The 20,523-nt window shown below is 41.3% G+C and overlaps 2 protein-coding genes and 1 non-coding gene across 6 annotated transcripts in view; all 3 read left to right on the top strand.

The window, feature by feature from the left end:
* The window catches only part of ZNF354B (zinc finger protein 354B), a 28,383-nt gene extending 11,128 nt beyond the window's left edge, over positions 1-17,255 (top strand). For 2 of the 3 annotated variants that reach the window (XM_063642434.1, XM_055285007.2), the window contains exons 5-7: positions 11,828-13,636; positions 14,731-14,850; positions 16,736-17,255. In XM_063642434.1, coding sequence (XP_063498504.1) covers positions 11,828-13,410 — 1,583 coding nt within the window. In that variant the 3' untranslated portion in view covers positions 13,411-13,636; positions 14,731-14,850; positions 16,736-17,255. Of the gene's footprint in view, positions 1-11,827; positions 13,637-14,730; positions 14,851-16,723 lie in introns of all 3 variants that reach the window. The other variant, XM_055285008.2, reaches the window with a different exon arrangement.
* LOC129487118 (U1 spliceosomal RNA) lies at positions 13,833-13,997 on the top strand. Its single transcript, XR_008659236.1, has one exon. It is a non-coding gene; the product is annotated as a U1 spliceosomal RNA (small nuclear RNA).
* Positions 16,811-20,523, top strand: part of LOC129485923 (zinc finger protein ZFP2) — a 79,904-nt gene continuing 76,191 nt past the window's right edge. For both annotated transcript variants that reach the window (XM_063642421.1, XM_063642419.1), the window contains exon 1: positions 16,811-16,901. The gene's annotated coding sequence lies outside the window, so the exon portion shown is untranslated. The remainder of the gene's footprint in view (positions 16,902-20,523) is intronic.

Raw genomic sequence — 20,523 nt, 5'->3', positions numbered from 1 at the left:
TGCTATGCTTCCCAGGCTGTTTTTGAACTCTTGGCCTCAAGCAGTCCTCCCATGTCAGCCTCCCAAAATGCTGGGATTATAGGCCTGAACCACCACACCTACCCAGTATAGTCCGGTTCAATTTGTATGAGTTAGTCTTTTTCATGTTTGCCAGCAAAGACTCGTACATATGCCCTGCCCCTCCCCTCCTACCAACAACATCTCTTCTCTTCATAACTTCCAGAATTGTCTATTTAAAGAGTAAATCAACCATATTGCTTCTGTACTCAAAATCTCCATTGGTTTCCATCCCATACAGTATAGCCCAAAGTCCCCATCATGGCCTTCAGGAGACCTACATGGTCTGGCCCTGGCTACCTCTTCACCCTCATCTCCTTCCACTCTGCCCTTCATTCGAGGCCTCTGATCACCCTTGGCCGCCCTGAGGTTTGTCAGGGGGGCCAAGCAGGCCCCCACTCAGAGCCTCTGCTCTGCTTTTTTCTGTCTGGGACTGTTCTTCGTGGCGGTCCTGCGTCCGTGTGGCTCACTCACTGCCTTGTGCTGCAGGGGCTTCGGCTCACACAGGCACAGATCATCTGACATGCAGCCCTGCAGCCCCCACGCTATCTCCTCAGTGTGCTTTATTTTCCCTCCCTGTGCTTAGCACTGTGTAATAGACCTGTGTCTTCATCATCTCTCTCTGCCTCTGCATTGTAAGCTGCTGTAGGAGGGGTTGCCTCATTCATTCACTCCTGTTTTCCAAGAACCTAAAACAGTCCCTGGCCAGGGTAGGCGTCCAGTTGTATAATGAATGAACGAGTGACTTGGACTAGGTTAGTGGTGTTGGAGACAGAAAGAAGTGAACCAGTCCCAGAGATGTCCAGGAGATACAGCCAGCAGGACTTGGATTTGACGTGGAAGATATACGAGATAGGGTTGTCAGGGATGCTTGTTTTGTTTCTGGTTTGTTCTGGGATGGCCGGTGTCATTCAATGAGATATTAGCACTGGAAGGAGATTAGATTTGGAGGATGGTATGAGTTTGATATTTTTACTTTTCAGGGGAATTTTTTTTCTTTAGAAAATTTTTTACTTTAAGATAATAGTACATTTATATGCAGTTGTGAGAAGTAGTATAGAAAGATTCTATGTCCCTTATACTCATTTCCAAAACCATAGTGTAATATCACAACCAAGATATTGACATTGGTACAGTGAAGATACAGAAAAATCCCTTCAGTCAGCACAGAGATTCCTCCTGGTATCCATTTTTAGACATACCCGTTTCCCTCTTATTCACTGCCCCTGTTCCCTGCCTCTTTTTCTGAAGTCCTGATAATCACTAATGTGTTCTCCATTCTATAATTTTATCATTTCAAGAATGTCATATACATGGAATAATAAAATGTATACAACGTTATGGGATTTTTTTTTTGCCCCACTTAACATAAATCTCTGGAAATTCATCTGTGTAGCTGTATACATCAGTACTTCATTTCTTTTAATTGCTGAATAGTGTTTGGTAGAGTATATCATAGTTTGTATAGCCATTCCCTTGTTGAAGGACATCTGGATTATTTACAGTTTTTGGCATTTAAGTATAATGCTGTTACAAACATTCATGTGCAGGTTTTTGTGCAAAAATTAGTTTTTATTTCTGTGTGATAAATGCCCAGGAGTGGAATTGCTGAGTCATGGGGTAGTTGTATGTTTAGTTTTTGAAGACATAGCCGAGTTGTTTTCCAGAGTGGCTGTGCCATTTTACATTTCACCAGTAGCATGTGAATGATCCAGGGTTGTTGCATCCTTGCCAATATTTTGCCTTGGTACTACTATTTGTTTTAACAACTCTGGTAGGTATATGGTGAAATACATTGTGATTTTAATTTGCGTGTTCCTAACATCTGTTGATGTTTAACATAGTTCATGTGCTTATTTGCCATTTGTATTTACTTTTTTTTATTTTTTATTTTTTGGAGACAGTCTTGCTCTGTCACCCAGGCTGGAGTACAGTGGTGTGATCTCAGCTCACTGTAATGTCCAACTCCTGGGTTCAAGCGATTCTCATACCTCAGCCTCCCGAGTAGCTGGGATTACAGGTGCATGCCACCACACCCAGCTAATTTTTGGCATTTTTAGTAGAGACGCGGTTTCACCTTATTGGCCAGGCTGGTCTCAAACTCCTGACCTCAAGTGATCTGCCTACCTCGGCTTCCCAGAGTGCTGGGCGTACAGGCATGAGTCACCACACCTGGCCTGTGCTTCTTATTTAATACAATGTCTGGGTATTTTGTTCATTTTCTAGTTGAGTTATTTTGGAGCTTTTTACTGTTGAGTTTTGAAAGATGTTTATATATGCCGGATAGTAGTTGCCAGATATGTGGTTCACAAATGCTTTCTCTTACTCTGTAGTTTGTCTTTTTATCCTTTTTACTGGTTCTTTTGCAGAACACAATTTTTAATTTTACTGAGGTCCAGTTGATCAGTGTTTCCTTTTATGGATTGTGCTTTTGGTGTCAAATGTAAGAATTCTGCCTATACTTAGATCATGAAGATTCTCTGCCATGTTCTTCTAAAAGTGCTGTAGTTTTACATTTTACATTTATATTCATGACCGTTTTTGAGTTAATTTTTGTGTTAGATGCGAGGTTCATTTTTTTGCATGTGAATGTTTAGTTGCTCCATCATTATTTGTTGAAGCCATCTTTCCTCTACTGAGTTCTTTGGTGCCTTTGTCAAAAGTCACTTGGGCGTGTTTGTTGAGTTGTTTCTGGGTTTTCTTTTCCATTCCATTGTTCTGTGTTTCTGTTCCTCTGCCAATACCACACAGTGTTGATTGCTGTATATATACAGGCTTTAATGTTGGGTAGAGTGATTACTTGTTGTTTTTTACTGTAGTTCTTTTGTTTGTATGAATTTTAGAATAATCATCAATCTCTACAAAAAGAATCTTGCTGAGATTTTGATAGGAATTGAAGTAAACCTGTATATCAATTTTCTGTGTTTAGTCTTCCAATCTGTGAACATATGTCGTTCTATTTATTGAGGTCTTTTTTATTTTCTTCCATCAGTGTTTGTAGTTTTCATCATATGAGCCCTCTATTTTTTTTTCTTTCTTTTTTTTTTTTTTTTTTGAGATGGAGTCTCACACACTCTGCTGTCCAGTAGGCTGGAGTGTAGTGGCGTGATCTCTGCCCACTGCAACCTCCACTTCCTGGGCTCAAGCAATTCTCCTGCCTCAGCCTCCCGAGTAGCTGAGATTACGGGTGTGCACCACTATGCCCAGCTGATTTTTGTATTTTTAGCAGAAACAGCGTTTCACCATTTTGGCCAGGCTGGTCTCAAACTCCTGGCCTCAAGTGATCCGCCTGCCTCGACCTTTCAAATTGCTGGGATTACAGGCATGAGCCACCATGCCTGGCCCATTTCCTGCATTTGAATGTTGGCCTCTCAAGCAAGGTTGGGGAAGTTTTCATGGACAATAGTATCCTGAAATGTGCTTTCCAAGGTACTTGCCTTCTCCCCACTTCTTTCAGGGATGCCAGTGAGTCGTAGATTTTGTTTCTTTACGTAATCCCATATTTCTCAGGGTTTGTTCATTGGTTTTTATTCTTTTTTCTTTATTTTTATCTGTCTGAGTTCAGAGAGCCAGTCTTTGAGCTCTGAGATTTTGTCCTCAGCTTGGTCTGTTCTGCATTTCAATTGCATTATGAAATTCTTGTATGTTTTTGAGCTCTTAGATCAGTTTGGTTCTTTCTTTTAATGGCCATTTTGTCTATCACCTCCTCTATTATTTTACTGTAATCCTTACATTCCTTGGATTGGATTTCAACTTTCTCTTGAATCTTTATGATCTTTGTTCCTATCCGTGTTCTGAGTTCTATTTCTGTCATTTCATCCTGCTTAGGAGCCCTTGCTGGGAAACTAGTGCAGTCTTTTGGAGGAAAGAAGACACCTTGGGTTTTTGATTTGCCAGAGTTCTCATGATGGTTCTTTTTCATCTGTGTGAGCTTATGTTTCATTAACTGTGATGTAACTTGAGTATAGTCAGTTGACTTCTTTTTGAATGTTTTCAGAGGGCCAGTCTTTTATGCAGGGTGTTTATTCGTAGCTGAATTCTTGTCCTAGTTTCACAGAGGGGTGTATTAGCAGAGTAATTCTGGTGTTGAAGTTTGGGCTGTGGTCTGGTAGATGGCGCTTAAGTGTAATGGCCAGTAGGTAGGCTCTTACTCAGCTATGTGACTCCTCTGTATTTCCTCAAGATTGCAGCCGTGGTCCTCAGTGCTCTGAAAATATGGGCTTCTCTCCCACTCGAGTGCTGACTGCACATCTCAGCTTGGTACTGCCAGGCTGCCCACCACAGCTCTGGGGTGATCTTGGTTTATGTTCCCTTCCTAGCTTGGAGGCAACAGGGGAAAGGACTTTGGTTGGTGGTGGTTGTGGCAGAGAGCCTTTCACTTGTCTATGGGCCTCTACCCTAAAGAGATGCAGGACCACTATCAATCAGTGCAGTTGGCCCAGGGTGGGTGACTGCCCTGTGCCCAAGATGGGGAAGGAGGCCCTGCCTGCTGAGGAGCAGGAGGAGCTGGCAGGGGAAGGGAGGTCACCAGTGAGACAGAGTGGCTGCTGCTTATGGCAACTGCAGCTTCCTGGAGATACAACTGAAGTACTCAGGGTTTTTGTTCCTTCCTCTGTCCAAGGATAGCAAGGGCAATACCACTGCAGTGGCAGCGACAGAGGGACTTTCGATTGCCTCTGTCAGCTCCACCTCAGAAACATGGAGCCACTGCTACTGGGAATCTTCAGCCGAGGGGCAAGGTGGCTACACTGCTGGCCTGAGGTGGGGGATCTACTTGGTGAAGAGTCAGGGATTGGTTCTCACAGGGAGAAGAGACTGGGCTGCTGTCCATATGGTGACTGTGGCATGCTAGAAGCACAGATGAAGGCTTCACTGTTTCTTCCCCAGACCGAGGGCAGCAGGTGCAGGACTGCTGCTGTGGCAGTGACATAGGGGCTATCAGTTGCCTCTGGGAGTCCTTCCTCAGGGAAGACAGAGCCACTACCAGTGGGAATGCTCAGCCAGGAGAGGGATGGCTGTTCTGCTGTCCAAAGCCAGGGTCCCTGCCTGGTGAAGAGTTGGGTATGGGAGCTCACAAGGTAGAGAGACTGGGCTCATCTCCATATGGTGGCTGTAGTGTACTAGAGGTATCAGCGTAGCGACCGGGCCCTGTGTTCCTTCCCAGCCCAAGGGTGGATAGTGTGGTACCATTTTAGCTGTAGTGGTGGAGGGGCTATGGGTTCTCGCTCAGATTTCCTCCTCAGAGAAATGCAGAGCCACCTCCAGCTGAAGCGTTCAGGTAGGCTTGATGGTTGTGCTGGAGTCCCAGGTCAGGAGGCCCTGTCCAGTGAGGAGAAGTGGAAGTGGGGACCTGCGTGGGCAACAGTCTGGCCGCATTTTGTGGGGTGGCTGTGCACTTCTTGGAGTTCTGTTCCAGTCCCTAGTCACTGTGCCCCCTCCAGAGCCTGAGGGCAACAGCAGTGAGGGCTGTGGCACAGCAAAAGAGCAGCCTGCCTCTCCCTCCGGGAGCTCTGACCTCGGGAAGTACAGAGCTGCTACTGGCCCGAGAGCCCAGGCAGGGCTGGTGTGACCTTGCGAGGGTCCAGGACGATGCGTATTTCGGCCTGCTTGGTGGCATCCTGTATGGCCCTTAAGTTCTGTTCACTTTTTAAGTATTTTCTTTTTCTTCCTTAGACTCAAGGAATTTTAATTTTCCTGTCTTAAAGTTGTTGATTTTTCCTATGGCCCGCTTAAACCTTTTGAATTTCCCTAGTGAAATTTGCATTTCAGTTATTATGCTTTCAACTCCTAGAATTTCCTCTTGGTTTCTTTTTGTTTTCTTTTTATTGGTACTTCGACTTGTTCATTATTTTCATGAGTCATTCATATTTCCCTCTAGCTCTGAGCATCTTTATGATAGTTGTTTTTGTGTAGCATGCCACCATCTGGTCTTCTCCACAGATGTTTTCTATTTATTTTTTTCCATTGACTGAACCATACTTTCCTATTTTTTTATGCCTTTTTTTTTTTTTATACAGTGTTGCAACTCGGGATCAGATTTTCCCACTTCCGTAGGATTTGCTGGGTTTTGTTTTTGTTTTTGTTTTTGCTGTAGGGTGGCACTAGTCCAGGAATTAGCCTGAAGTATAACCTGTAGGTCTTCTCACATTTTTTTCTGGGCCCACGTCTTTCCCTGGCCTTGTGCAGTGACTTTCTAAATTCCCCATGTGTGCAGTTGTTCTTTTGTTTTGTTTTGTTTTTGAGATGGAGTCTTACTCTGTTACCCAGGCTGGAGTGCAGGGGTGTGATCTCGGCTCACTGCAACCTCCACCTTTTGGGTTTAAGCAATTCTTCTGGTTCAGCCTCCTGAGTAGCTGGGATTACAGGCACCCACCACCACACCTGGCTAATTTTTATGTTTTTAGTAGAGACAGCGTTTCCCCATTGGCCAGGCTGGTCTTGGAACTCCTGACCTCAAGTGATCCGCCCACCTCAGCCTTCCAAAGTGCTACGATTACAGGTGTGAGCCACCATGCCAAATGTCCTTATCCTTAATGTCTGATTCCCCAAAGCAGAAAAAGAGGAGAACAGAAGGGGGAAAAAAGTAGGCACTGTTCCTTAAATCCTCTGGAAGCCACATCAGGTCAGTGGGGATTGCAAAAATGACAGCCTGCCTTTGTGTTTGCACCTCCGTGATTCAAAGCAGTAATTTGCAGTCAGAACCCAGATCCCCATTATTTGGAGAACAAGATCTTTATTGCCACTTTGGCCACCAAAGGCCACTCTAGGGATGCTAGTACAGCTTCAAGCCATGAGATTAGGAGATTGGAGATGGGTAGCTGCTGCCAACTAAAATTAATTTCACTTTACTGGCCAGGCCTTCCCCTAGAAGCTACAAGCCTTCAAATAGTTTCCAGAGTTTCAGAGTAGTTGTATCAGACAGATTCTGACACCTCAGTTGTCTAGGTGGATAGATAGAACCTTGGTGCTTCCTACTCTACCATCTTCCCTGACATCTACTTTTTCTTTTACCTTACATTTATTTTGCACTTTTGGCATTTTCTGTCTTTAAGTATGTAAGTAGTATGCCACCATCTGGAGTTCTGATGGGGAGGTGCTACTGATGTCTATTGGGTAGTGTGCTGAGGGTGAGGTCTTGCATAAAAGTCACAGTTAGGCCAGGCACAGTGGCTCACGCCTGTGATCCCAGCACTTTAGGAGTTTGAGGCGGGCAGATCACGAGGTCAGGAGATCGAGACCATCCTGGCTAAAACGGTGAAACCCTGTCTCTACTAAAAATACAAAAAATTAGCTGGGCGTGGTGGCGGGCACCTGTAGTCCCAGCTACTCGGGAGGCCGAGGCAGGAGAATGGCATGAACCCGGGAGGTGGAGCTTGCAGTGAGCCGAGATTGCGCCACTGCACTCCAGCCTGGGCAACAGAGCGAGACCCCGTCTCAAAAAAAAAAAAAAAAAAAAGTCACAGTTATGAAGTTAATTCTTATCATTTGGGGAAGAGATTTTGATAGGTTGCTTGTCACACATCCATCATTATCTTCAGCTACCCAGAAGGCTTTGTTTGATATTTACTCTTTAAATGTAAATTTTATGGCACTTAACCTCGGTGCCCATTTACGTCTCTTCCAAGTATACTTTCCTTACTTTCCTGTTCTAAAGCCTTTTAAAATAAACTTCCACTCTAGCTCTGAAAAGAAAGAAATAAACGTACATGTTGTCATTTGATAAATATTTAAATTTTCCACTTGGAAGTTTTTTTGTTTGTTTTGTTTTGTTTTGTTTTGCTTTTTTGAGATGGAGTTTTGCTCTTGTTACCCAGGCTGGAGTGCTGTGGCACAATCTCGGCCCACTGCAACCTCTGCCTCTTGGGTTCAAGTGATTCTCCTGCCTTAGCCTCCCAAGTAGCTGGGATTACAGGCATGCACCACCACACCCGGCTAATTTTGTATTTTTAGTAGAGACAGGGTTTCACCATATTGGTCAGGCTGGTCTCGAACTCCTGACCTCAAATGATGCACCTGCCTCGGCCTCCCAAAGTGCTGGGATTACAGGTGTGAGCCACCACACCCAGCTGAAAGTATGTTTTTAAAGTATATATATTTTTAGGACCTTGTTGTCTGTGTGTGCTGCTTTTTTTTTTTGAGCTGGAGTCTCGCTCTGTTGCCCAGGCTGGAGTGCAGTGGTGCCAACTCGGCTCACTTCAGCCTCTGCCTCCCAGGTTCAAGCGATTCTCCTGCCTCAGCCTCCTGAGTAGTTGGCATTACAGGCATCTGCCACCACACCCAGCTAATTTTTGTGTTTAGTAGAGATGAGGTTTCACCATGTTGGCTAGGCTGGTCTCAAACTCCTGACCTTAAGAGATCTCCCTGCCTCGGCCTCCCAAAGTGCTAGGATTATAGACGGGAGCTGCTGTGCCCAGCCTGTGTGCTGATTTCTTTGCAGAAACCAGAGTTGTTTTTGTTTTTTGTTTTTGTTTTCTGAGACGGAGTCTTTCTCAGCTGCCCAGGCTGGAGTGCAGAGGCCCAATCTCGGCTCACTGCAATCAACGTTTCCCGGGTTCAAGCCATTTGACCGTCTCCGCCTCCTGAGTAGCTGGGATTACAGGCACCTGCCATCATGCCCAGCTAATTTTTGTATTTTAGAAGAGAAGGGGTTTCACCATGTTGATGGGGATGGTCTTGAACTCCTGACCTCCCGTGATCCACCCATCTCACCCTCCCAAAGTGCTAGGAATGGGGCATGAGCCGCTGTGCCTGGCCCAGAATCCAGAGTTTTTAAATTGCAACTTTCTTAATAGGTATGGAGTATAAAAGGAAAAAGATTAACCCACTCACTCCTGTTACAAGGAAGGACAGAAAGTGGAAGAAAACTTCATTTTTAGTTTTGTTGTGGAAAAGTTCGAGTATATATAAAAGTAGAGAGAATAGGCCGGGCGCGGTGGCTCACGCCTGTAATCCCAGCACTTTGGGAGGCCAAGGTGGGTGGATCACGAGGTCAGGAGATTGAGACCATCCTGGCTAACACGGTGAAACCCGTCTCTACTAAAAATACAAAAATTAGCTGGGCATGGTGGCATGTGCCTGTAGTCCCAGCTACTTGGGAGGCTGAGGCAGGAGAATGGCATGAATCCGGGAGGTGGAGGTTGCAGTGAGCTGAGATCACATCACCGCACTCCAGCCTGGGTGACAGAGCGAGACTCCATCTCAAAATAAATAAATAAAAAAGTAGAATAATATAATGACTTCCCATGTATTCGTCATCCAATTTCTTTTTTTCCTTTTCTTTCTTTTTTTTTTAGATGTAGTCTCACTCTGTTGCCAGGTTTGAGTGCAGTGGCACGATCTTGGCTCACTGCAACCTCTGCCTTTTGGGTTCAAGTGATTCTCCTGCCTCAGCCTCTTGAATAGCTGGGACTGTAGGGGCACGCCACCGCACCCAGCTAACTTTTGTATTTTTAGTAGAGATGGGGTTTCACTGTTTCGGCCAGGATGGTCTCGATCTCCTGACCTCGTGATCTGCCTGCCTCAGCCTCCCAAAGTTTTGGGATTACAGGTGTGAGCCACCGCACCTGGCCTTTTTTTTTTTTTTTTTAAAGGACAGGGTCTCTTTGTCACGCAGGCTGGAGTGGAATTACATAATCATGGCTTATTGTAGCCTCCTGGGCTCAAGTGATCCTCCAGCCTCAGCCTTTTATGTAGCTAGGACTACAGATGAGTGCCACTATGCCTAGCTAATGTATTTTGTTTGTTTGTTTTAGAGATGGGATCTTACTGTATTGTCCAGGCTGATCTCGAACTCCTAGGCTCAAGGGATCCTCTTGTCTTGGCCTCCCAAATTGCTGGGATTACAGGGAGGAGCCCCTATACCCAGCCTATCACCCAATTTCAGTAGTTGTCAACTCATGGTCATTTTTTTTTTTTTTTTTTTTTTTTTTTTTTTTTTTTTTTTTTGAGATGGAGTTTCACTCTTGTTGCCCAGGCTGGACTGCAGTGACGTGATCTTGGCTCACTGCAACCTCTGATCCCGGGGTTCAAGTGATTCTCCTGTCTCAGCCTCCCTAGTCGCTAGCATTACAGGCACCCGCCACCAAGTCCAGCTAATTTTTGTTATTTTTAGTAGAGACGGGGTTTCGCCATGTTGGCCAGGCTGGTCTCAAACTCCTGACCTCAGGTGATCGACCTGCCTCGGCCTCCCAAAGTGCTGGGGTTACAGGCGTGAGCCAGCACGCTCAGCCAACTCATGATCATTTTTGTTTCATCTGTTCCAATGATTCTGTACCAGGACTGATTTTATCATTTGTCAATGTCTTGAAAGATTTTTGCTTGTTGCAAGCCTGGAGGGAGGAATTGTGAGGGGCAGGTGCTACTGATGTCTGTTGGGTGGAGATCAAGTATGCTGCTAAACATTCCACAATGCACAGGGCAGTCCACACTATCCACACAACTAAAAAATCAGCCCAAAATGTCATCTGAGGTTGAGAAATCCTTATCTATATCTTGTCTTAATGCACTGACATTTTTATAATGTTACTACATCCAAGAATAGGAGAGGTGATTATTTGTTCGAATATACTTTAATGTCATTCAAGACTGGTATAAAATTTCCCTTATATAGGTTTTTCATATTACTTGTAAATTTACTGTGATTCTTAGTATAAATGAAGGCTATTGATTTTAATGTGTCAATTTTATATCCAGCTACTTCACTGAGTGAGTTTTATCATTCATTCTCTGGACTGTTTTTTTGAGATGGAGTCTCGCTGTGTCACCCAGGCATGATCTCGGCTCACTGCAGCCTCCACCTCCCAGGTTCAAGCAATTCTCCTGCCTCCGCCTCCCAAGTAGCTAGGATTACAGGTGTGCGCCACAATGCCTGGCTAATTTTTGTATTTTTAGTAGAGATGGGGTTTCACTGTGTTGGCCAGGATGCTCTCAATCCATTCTGTGGACTTCTTAATATTATCTGCAAATAGAGGTAGTTTTACTTCCTCTTTACTCATATCTTATTGATTTATATTGCCTGATTGCATTGGTTAATATGTCTAGTACAGTGTTAAATTGTAGGGAAAATAATGGGTGTCTTTGCCTTGTTCTTGAGCATAGCAGAAATACCTCTAGTGTATTTAATAGATACTAGCTTTAGGACAAAGGTCTATGTATTTTGTCATGTTGAGGAAGTATCCCTCATTTCATTTTTGCTTGAGTGTGTTTATTGTCTGTGGTGCTGAATTTTGTTGAACATTTTCTCAGCATCTCTAGATGTGTATTACTCCTTACTTAAATGCATTTAATGTACTATAATAAGTGCTATAATAAGGGGAGTGAGTTGTTGGAACTCAAAGTTAGGAAAAGGTGCACAGAGGAGTTAACATTTGAACTGAATCTGAAGGATACAAAGGAGTTTGGAATGTAGGAAAAGGAGGGAAGACATTCAGGAGTATAAATAATTACAGGAATGGGGTAATTTATGAGTCCATCATAGGCTTTGGGTACCAGATTATATTTCCTAAATTCATATGCCTCCTTCTCTGATCCCTCTGCTCCATTCTCTTGGTCACTCTTACACACTCACCCTTCTTAACTGAGTTTGCTTTATTCATTTGTTCACTTATCAGTTCAGCTGTCATCCATTATTTTATATAGTGTTTTTTAAAATTTTGTCCTCTTTTAGTCATATAGCAAACCCTTATTGAGATACCATTAATCCCTTCTACACATTTAGTCTCAGCCAATCACATGAATCATGGGCTGTTGCTTTCTTTTTTTCTTTTTTCAGGATGTAAGAGCACGCCTAAAATGACAAAGTCAACTCAAACTCAGGATTCATTTCAGGAGCAGATGAGGAAAAGACTGAAAAGGGATGAACCCTGGAACTTCATATCAGAAAGATCCTGCATATATGAAGAGAAATTTAAGAAGCACCAGGACAAAAATGAAGATTTACAAATAATTTCAGTTGCCCATACAAAAATCCTTACTGTAGATAGAAGCCATAAAAATGTTGAATTTGGCCAAAACTTCTACCTGAAATCAGTCTTCATTAAGCAACAGAGATTTGCTAAAGAAAAAACTCCATCAAAATGTGAAATACAAAGAAATAGTTTCAAGCAGAACTCAAATTTACTTAACCAATCAAAAATCAAAACGGCAGAGAAACGCTATAAATGCAGTACATGTGAAAAAGCCTTCATTCACAATTCATCCCTTCGTAAACATCAGAAAAACCACACTGGAGAAAAATTATTTAAATGTAAAGAATGTTTAAAAGCTTTCAGCCAAAGTTCTGCTCTTATTCAACATCAAAGAACTCATACAGGAGAGAAACCCTATATATGTAAAGAATGTGGGAAAGCCTTCAGCCATAGTGCATCCCTTTGTAAGCATTTAAGAACCCATACTGTGGAGAAATGCTATAGATGTAAAGAATGTGGTAAATCCTTCAGTCGAAGGTCTGGGCTTTTTATACATCAAAAACTCCATGCTCAAGAAAATCCCCATAAGTATAATCCAGGTAGGAAGGCATCCAGTTATAGCACATCCCTTTCTGGAAGTCAGAAAATTCATCTCAGAAAGAAGTCCTACTTATGTAATGAATGTGGCAACACCTTTAAGTCTAGCTCATCCCTTCGTTATCATCAGAGAATTCACACTGGAGAGAAACCTTTTAAATGTAGTGAATGTGGGAGGGCCTTCAGCCAGAGTGCCTCTCTTATTCAACATGAAAGAATTCACACTGGAGAAAAGCCCTATAGATGCAATGAATGTGGTAAAGGCTTTACTTCTGTTTCACGACTTAATAGACACCGAATAATTCATACTGGAGAGAAATTGTATAATTGTAATGAATGTGGTAAAGCCTTAAGCTCCCACTCAACACTTATTATTCATGAGCGAATTCATACTGGAGAAAAACCATGTAAATGTAAAGTATGTGGAAAAGCTTTCAGACAGAGTTCAGCTCTCATTCAACATCAGAGAATGCATACTGGAGAAAGACCCTATAAGTGTAATGAGTGTGGAAGAACATTCAGGTGTAACTCATCACTTAGTAATCACCAGAGAATTCATACTGGAGAGAAACCATATCGATGTGAGGAATGTGGGATGTCTTTTGGCCAAAGTGCAGCTCTTATACAACATCAGAGGATTCATACAGGAGAAAAACCCTTTAAATGTAATACATGTGGAAAAACTTTTAGACAAAGCTCATCACTTATTGCACATCAAAGAATTCATACTGGAGAGAAACCTTATGAATGTAATACATGTGGGAAACTCTTTAGCCAGAGGTCATCCCTTACTAATCATTATAAAATTCACATTGAAGAGGACTCCTTAAAAGCCGATTTGCATGTGTGAAAGCCTTAAACCAAAACTCATCAGAGAATACATGCTTGAGAGTGATTTATTAAATATAACTTATATGAGAAAACTCTTAGTTCTCATCAGATACTAAGTTTTAAGAATAAACTTTAGCTATGTAATAACTATGGGGAAAGCTTTTATACTTGTCACTCACTTTTTAAAATATCCTGAGACAGTTCACTGTTGCAGACATTGAAATTGACCATTTGTAAGATAAAAGGTATGTTTATAAAATCTCTATATAATATATGCTATCTATGACATGCAAAAAAGAAAAGTCTGGGTGCTGAGTTGCTGAATTTCTCATTAGAAAAACATTTGTATAAGCTACTATTATATAAATGTAAGCATATTTATTACAGCAAATATTTTAATAGCAAACAAAAGGTAATTGATCTTAAAAATATATGCAATATGTACTTACCTGGCAGGGGAGATTACCATGATTACGAAGGTGGTTTTCCCAGGCCAAGGCTTATCCATTGCATTCCGGATGTGCTGACCCCTTCAATTTCCCAAAATGTGGAAAACTCGACTGCATAATTTTTGGTAGTGGGGGACTACATTTGCACTTTCTCCTAATATATATATATATGCAGTATTAGAGCAAAGGACCAAATAAGAGATAAAAACTAACTGAACTACCTCTTAGTGTCTGGAATTTACCTTTTCCTGACTTACTGTCAAACTTCGTGCATGGCTTTTATTAAAAAAGAAAAAATCTGTTCTCTTCTTTGTTCTAGTCATTCCCAAACAACATCTAATAGTCTCCTGTATTTTCTACACATTTCCTAGTTTTGTTTTCAGAATTTTTTCTTTATTGTCTTCAAGTCATATTTATTATGAAACCATACCTGTTATGCTCTGAACAGTAATGTTAGATAGTTTAGGTTGAAGCATTTTGTTTGTTTAGGCAATCACTTCAAGGTTAAAGCTATTAATATTTTTTTAGTTGGCTGCAGATGAAATCCTAATTGTTTAAAGAGCCTGTCACTTGTGACAGTCTTCAAAAGGAATCAGTTTATGAAATAAAAGTTTGTTTTCCTCGTGGGGTTTTAAAAGTTTTAGACTGCAAAGGAAATTCTTTAAAAATAATTGTAAATTTCAAAACTGATTTACTTAGAAATGTTTGTTTAAGCCTGAGTTTGGGCCAGATATTATCCTGAGCTCTAGAAATTGTATAGAAGAAAGAAACAGACCTTAAAGAAGTCATGAATTGAGTGGGTGGAGAAGAGGAGGTTAAAGGGAGTAAGCAAATCATAATGTGTTGGGGTTTTCACAGATAAATAGTTAAGCTGTGATGCTGTGTTGCAGAATACAAATGGAGAGATTTGCATGGGATGCAGAAATATGGAAGACTAACCAAGCAAACCAGGAGAGACCTGCAGTAGTGTCCCAGAGACGATGGTGTCTGAGCCCAGTTTTGGAAGAATAGTAGGTATTCTTCATAAAGTGAGATTCTAAATAGAGGGAGCCACATATGCAAAGGTGTAGGGTGGGTGGGTGACCGCATATTATATCTGTAGAGAATCTATAGGAAGTAATGAAAAAGATAAGCTTGAGAAGAAGGCAGTGGCTAGGTAACAAAAGGTCTTACTTGCCAAACTAAGGAATTTGAATTTTATTCTGAAATTTAGGGTACTAAGTAACGATTTTAAGTAATGGAAACTGTATTGCACGAATGTGTAGAGGATGAATTTAGGAGATTGAAGACTGCTCAACAGACTGAAGCCTAGAATTCAGCCTCCAGTGATGGGTGAAGGAGACTCTAAGCTCAAGCAAGGATAGTCAGTGAAGAATATGTTGCACAGCTAATGTAGTAAGAATAGATAAGGCATAGTTTTTGCAATCAAGTAATTGGGGAAGGTGATTGACACACAGGGTAGATTAACTGCTGGGTTTCTGCCTTGGTTACCTGGATGGATGGTGGTGTGATATGCCTTGTAGGCAATATAGGGGTAAACAGTTTGATTTTATACATGTTAAATGAGTCATCCAAACCCAAAAGCTCAATTTGAGCTGGATGGCTTGAGTTAGGAGTAATTAAGATATAGTTAGTGAAAAGCTTGGCACATGTAAATTGGCCATGAGAATGTATAGATTAAATGAGAAAAGGATCATGGATACAACCCAGGAAAACAACAATATACAAGGAATTGTGCAAAGGTGAAAAGGAATGGCCCTTTATGTAGCAGAAAAGGCAGAAGAGTGATGTCACTGAACCCAAGGGATAAATGAATCTCAGATGGGCAGTAGTGTCAGGTGCTATAAATGAAGTAATAAGGAGAGTAAGTTGGTAAATAAGGAGATAATTGTAGACTTTGACGAGAAATTTCACTGAAGGAGAGTGAACAAGTAGGCTGTCGAAGACTATTTCAAATATAATTGAAGGGAAGAATGACTTAGGGAGCATTTCTAGTTTAATAATGTATACACATGTAGAGAGTGGATTAAAGAAGACATTGCTGGGAGGAACAACTTTTCTGAAATAAATTCGAGTCATAGCATAGGTGGAGGAATTAACCTTAACTTCAGGGAGGGAAAAGCCCACATAAAGAAGGGAATACAGATAAGTGATTTGGAGGTGAAGGAAGCCTGCTGACTCATTTTCTCTAAGATAGGAGACTTCATTTTTTAAGAGTCTCAATTTTGATATTTGGGTGCTTAATGATATTAAATTAATGAGTTTCAATCCTTGCCCTGGAGGTTTTTTGGGAAGTCAGGGCTCTTGAGTTTTATTTCCTACCCTTGTTTCAGTAAGAAAGCTCCATGTTTGTCAGTTTCATGTATTTGATAGTTGTTATTTTTAATTATAAGGAAAAAATTTGCTGGTGAATTAAAGTTAAAACTCAGGGAGGGAGAGAAAATGCTTTCTAAAAAGTGGTAAATCTGAAGAGACTGGAAAGAAATATCAGAGTTGAACAGGCATGTGGAGGTAGATGGAAAGGCATTCCAAATTGGGGAAAAGCTTGTGCAATGGAAAGGAGGCAGGAAGTGTTCACGGTATTATTGCAAATTGTATTTTAAAACTTCATTCCTGTTTGTTGCTAGTATATAGAAGTATAATTGGTTTTTGTATATTGACCTTGTATCCAGCAACCTAGCTAAATTCACTTATTTCTAATAGCTTGCTTGTAGATTTTTTTGGATATTTTGCACATACGATCATCTAAATGATTTCCATTCTGTTCCTCTTTTCCAATCATAATACATTTTATTTATTTTTCTTACGTTATAGCACTAGTACAGGCTAGTACATTGTTGAATAGAAATGATAAGTATATTTCTCTATTTAATATTATGTTAGCTTTCTTTCCAGGCTGGGCATGGTGGCTCACACCTGTAATCCCAGCACTTTGGGAGGCCAAGACAAGAGGATTGCTTGAGCCCAGGAGTTCGAGACCAGCCTGAGCAACAAGAACAACAACAAAATTAGCCAGGCATAGTGGTGCACATCTGTAGTCCCAGCTACTTGGGAGGCTGAGGTAAGAGAATTGCTTGAGCTCAGGAGGTTGAGGCTGCAGTGAGCTATGATCCCACCACTGCACTCCAGCTTGGGGAAAGAGCAAGACTCTGCCTCCCCCACGTGTGCCGCCCACTCCTGCCCCCACCAAAAAATTGTTTGTGGATCCCTGTTATCAGAATAAGGACGTTCCCTCATATTCCTAGTATGATGTGAGTTTTTATCATAAAATGGAGTAGTATTTTGTCATGTCCATTTTTTGCATTGGTTGAAATGATCGTTTTGTTTTTCTCTTCATTCTTTTAATAGATAATTGTTTGAATTTTGGTGTTACCCAATGTTTCATTCCTGAAATAAATTCTACTTGGTCATGATATATCATCATGTATGTGTATATGTATATAAGATCAGGTTTCTTCCTTAGTAAACAGAAGCCTGATGAAGTGCCCAACGTTGTGTTCTAAGAACTTAGAGCAAAAAGAAATTATCCAGGTCTCAAGGAAAGATGTAATAATACGTGGAAATGAGGTACTCTTGGAAGGCAAGGCCAAGAGTAAGGCCAGGAGCAAAAGGCTCAGAGGAAGAGTAAATCTAGCATTTGTAGGGACCTGTAGGGAGACTGGCTTTGCTGGTGTAGAGGGCTCCTGGTAGGATAAAATAAAAATATTTGAAATGAAAGCTACAGTTATCCTGTCAGAGACTTTGAATGCTGTCTAAGACTGCAGGAGTTTGGATATGATGATGGACATATTAATTCACTATATTTCTGAGGAGCAAATGACCAATTTGAGACTATTTTAGGAAGAATTATCTGATAGAATAGATGATTCAAAGATTATTTGATCATTTCTGATTATGATCAAATAATTCAAAGGTTATTTGATCATTGAGAAACTGAAGGACTGATTGTTGGGAGTAGGTCTTTGGGCGAATCTGTGAGGAGTTCTTAATGAGAACTAAAACGGTTATTTCTGTTCTTGGTGTCCGAAACTGTTCTGGTATTTTGCCAAATATTACAGATGGTAAAATGCTTAATTAAAGGTGACATGGTTATATTTTTAAAAATTTAGATGCAATTAGTCTTTCAAGATCAGAAGATACTTAGTGTCATAGTTCAGTCCATTCTAAGCTGTAAAGTCAGTTATTTCAGTAATGTAATTTCTGAGATCTATAAAAAATGAAAATATTTTATTTTCTTATATAAGTTTCTGTGGGAGCATTGAACAGTCAAGAAACTTGTATGTTTTCCAGCCCCCATTCTACTTCAAGTTACATGGTGTCTAGCCTTTTCAGTTCTAGAAATTCCACATTATTATGTAATCTCCTGCTTTGTGGTTCTTAGTGGTATATGGTATAGATCAACTCAAAATTTTAAATTTTCATCATAGGAATTTTTGTGTAGAGATTTCAAGATGAGTTGACCTGAGAACAAAAAGAACTACAGAGAAATCTTACTATTTTCCTGATGGTATATATTGTTCAATAAAACACTATATTGGTATATATTGTTCAATTAAACACTGTATTGGTATATATTGTTCAACAAAATAATCATGTATTACAAATTAAAGTTTCAACCTAAAAATCAGATTGTTCCAGGAAGATGGAATAGACAGATGTACCGTTCCTTATTTATTCCATACATCTGAAACCTTGTATATTGTAAACAAACGTAAGACTCCGGTGATTCTTTTTTTTTTTTTCCTTCAAGACGGTCTTGTTCTGTTCCCAGGCTGGAATGCAATGATGTGATCATGGCTCACTGCAGTCTTGACCTCCCAGGCCCAAGTGATCCTCCCACCCCAGCCTCCAAAATAGCTGGGACCACAGTCCTATACCATGCATCACTGTGCCTGGCTATTTTTTTTGTAGGGATGGGTTTCCCTATGTTTCCCAGGCTCCAACTCCTGGGCTCAAGTGATCCTTCTGCCTTGGCCTCCCAAAGTGCTGGGATACAGGTGTGAGCCAGCATGCCTGGCCAGTGGTGATTCTTTTTGCCTCATATGTCCCAGACTTGGAGCTGAAGAAGATGGAAACCCAGAAACACCAACAGAGACCCACCAAAAAAGGAAGCTCTAAGAAAAGCCTACTGTCTCTACCCAAAGGACCAGGAATTGGGCAGTCTAGCAAGACAGAAAACTTTAGACAGTCACTCTACTTTAGTCACACAACCAGATAAAGCTGCCCCCATGACTATGCACACCAGCAAAAGCCAAGTGGGAAGTCTAAACTTCTATCCTTATAAGGATGAAAAGAAGGCTCATAAAACCCCTGCTGGGTGGTGTCAGAGAGTGCTAAGAGCTAGGTTATTCATCCACACTGGCTGGTAATGAGCACCTGCCCCATGCCAGCAATAATAGTGGGGACCATGTGCAGAAAGGGCTTCTATCCCCACCCAGTAGGAAGAAGGCATCATTCCCCTATTCTGGTCGGTTGGTGTAAGTGGAGGCCTAGTGCAGAGTAAGACCATTTACCCCTGCCCAGCAATAATCAGACCACATTCCAACCCCACAGTGTCATTGGAGGAGGCTACATAGGGAGCAGGAATAAGTCACACTTAATACCTCCCGATCATAGTTATATTAGTGTAGGCCTAGTGAGCTCCCAGAAATTTCACCCACACGAAGAAGTAAAATGGAGACCCTTAATGTGGTATCTAGAGATATCAAATGAGGAACATGAGCTTCTAGTCTACCTGGTCAAATAAGATTGAAAGCTTCATAACATAATACTAAAAATGTTCAAGTTTCAACAAAAAGTCATGTCAAGAGCCAGGAAGATCACTTAAATGAAAAATGACAATCAGTAGACACTAACAAGTTAATGATAGACATGCTAGAATTATCTGACAAAGATTTTTAAGTAGCCATCATAAACATGTTTCAATGAGCAATTATGAAAATGTTTGAAATAAAAAAACTCAGCAAGGAAGTGAGAAAGAAAAAATGGAAATTTTAGGCTGGGCGTGGTGGATCACGCTGGTAATCCCAGCACTTTGGGAGGCTGAGGCGGGCAGACCATGGGGTCAGGAGTTCGATACCAGCCTGGCCAATATGGTGAAACTCCGTCTCTACTAAAAATACAAAAATTAGCTGGGCGTGGTGGTGCGCGCCTGTAGTCCCAGCTACTTGGGAGGCTGACGCAGAAGAATCGCTTGAACCCGGGAGGCAGAGGTTGCAGTGAGCCAAGATCGTGCCACTGCACTCCAGCCTGGTCAACAGAGCAAGACTGTTTCAAAAAAAAAAAGAAAAAGAAAAAAAAATGGAAATTTTAGAACTAAAATACAGTAACCAAAAATTTAAAAATTCACTGCATTGGCACAGCAGCAGAACTGAGAGGACAGAGGAAAGTATCAGTGGATTTAAAGATACAATAGAATTTACTCAGTCTTAAATACAGAGAAAACAGACTGGAAGAAAAGCAGAGACTCAGGAATCTGAAGAACTGTAATAAAAGATCTAACAATATAATCAGAGTTCAGGAGAGAGAGAGAAGAACAAGTGGGCCTGGAAAATCTTTGACGTATTAATGGCTGAAAATTCCCAAGTTTAGCAATAGGTATGAACCTATACATTCAAGAAGCTGAGCAAACCCCCAAAAGCATGAAACCAAGGAATCCACACCAAAACACATCACAGTTCAAC

The sequence above is a fragment of the Symphalangus syndactylus genome, chromosome 7 (genome assembly GCF_028878055.3).
Source record: "Symphalangus syndactylus isolate Jambi chromosome 7, NHGRI_mSymSyn1-v2.1_pri, whole genome shotgun sequence".
NCBI classification, from domain to species: Eukaryota; Metazoa; Chordata; class Mammalia; order Primates; family Hylobatidae; genus Symphalangus; species Symphalangus syndactylus.
This window is presented reverse-complemented; position numbering and strand designations above follow the sequence as displayed.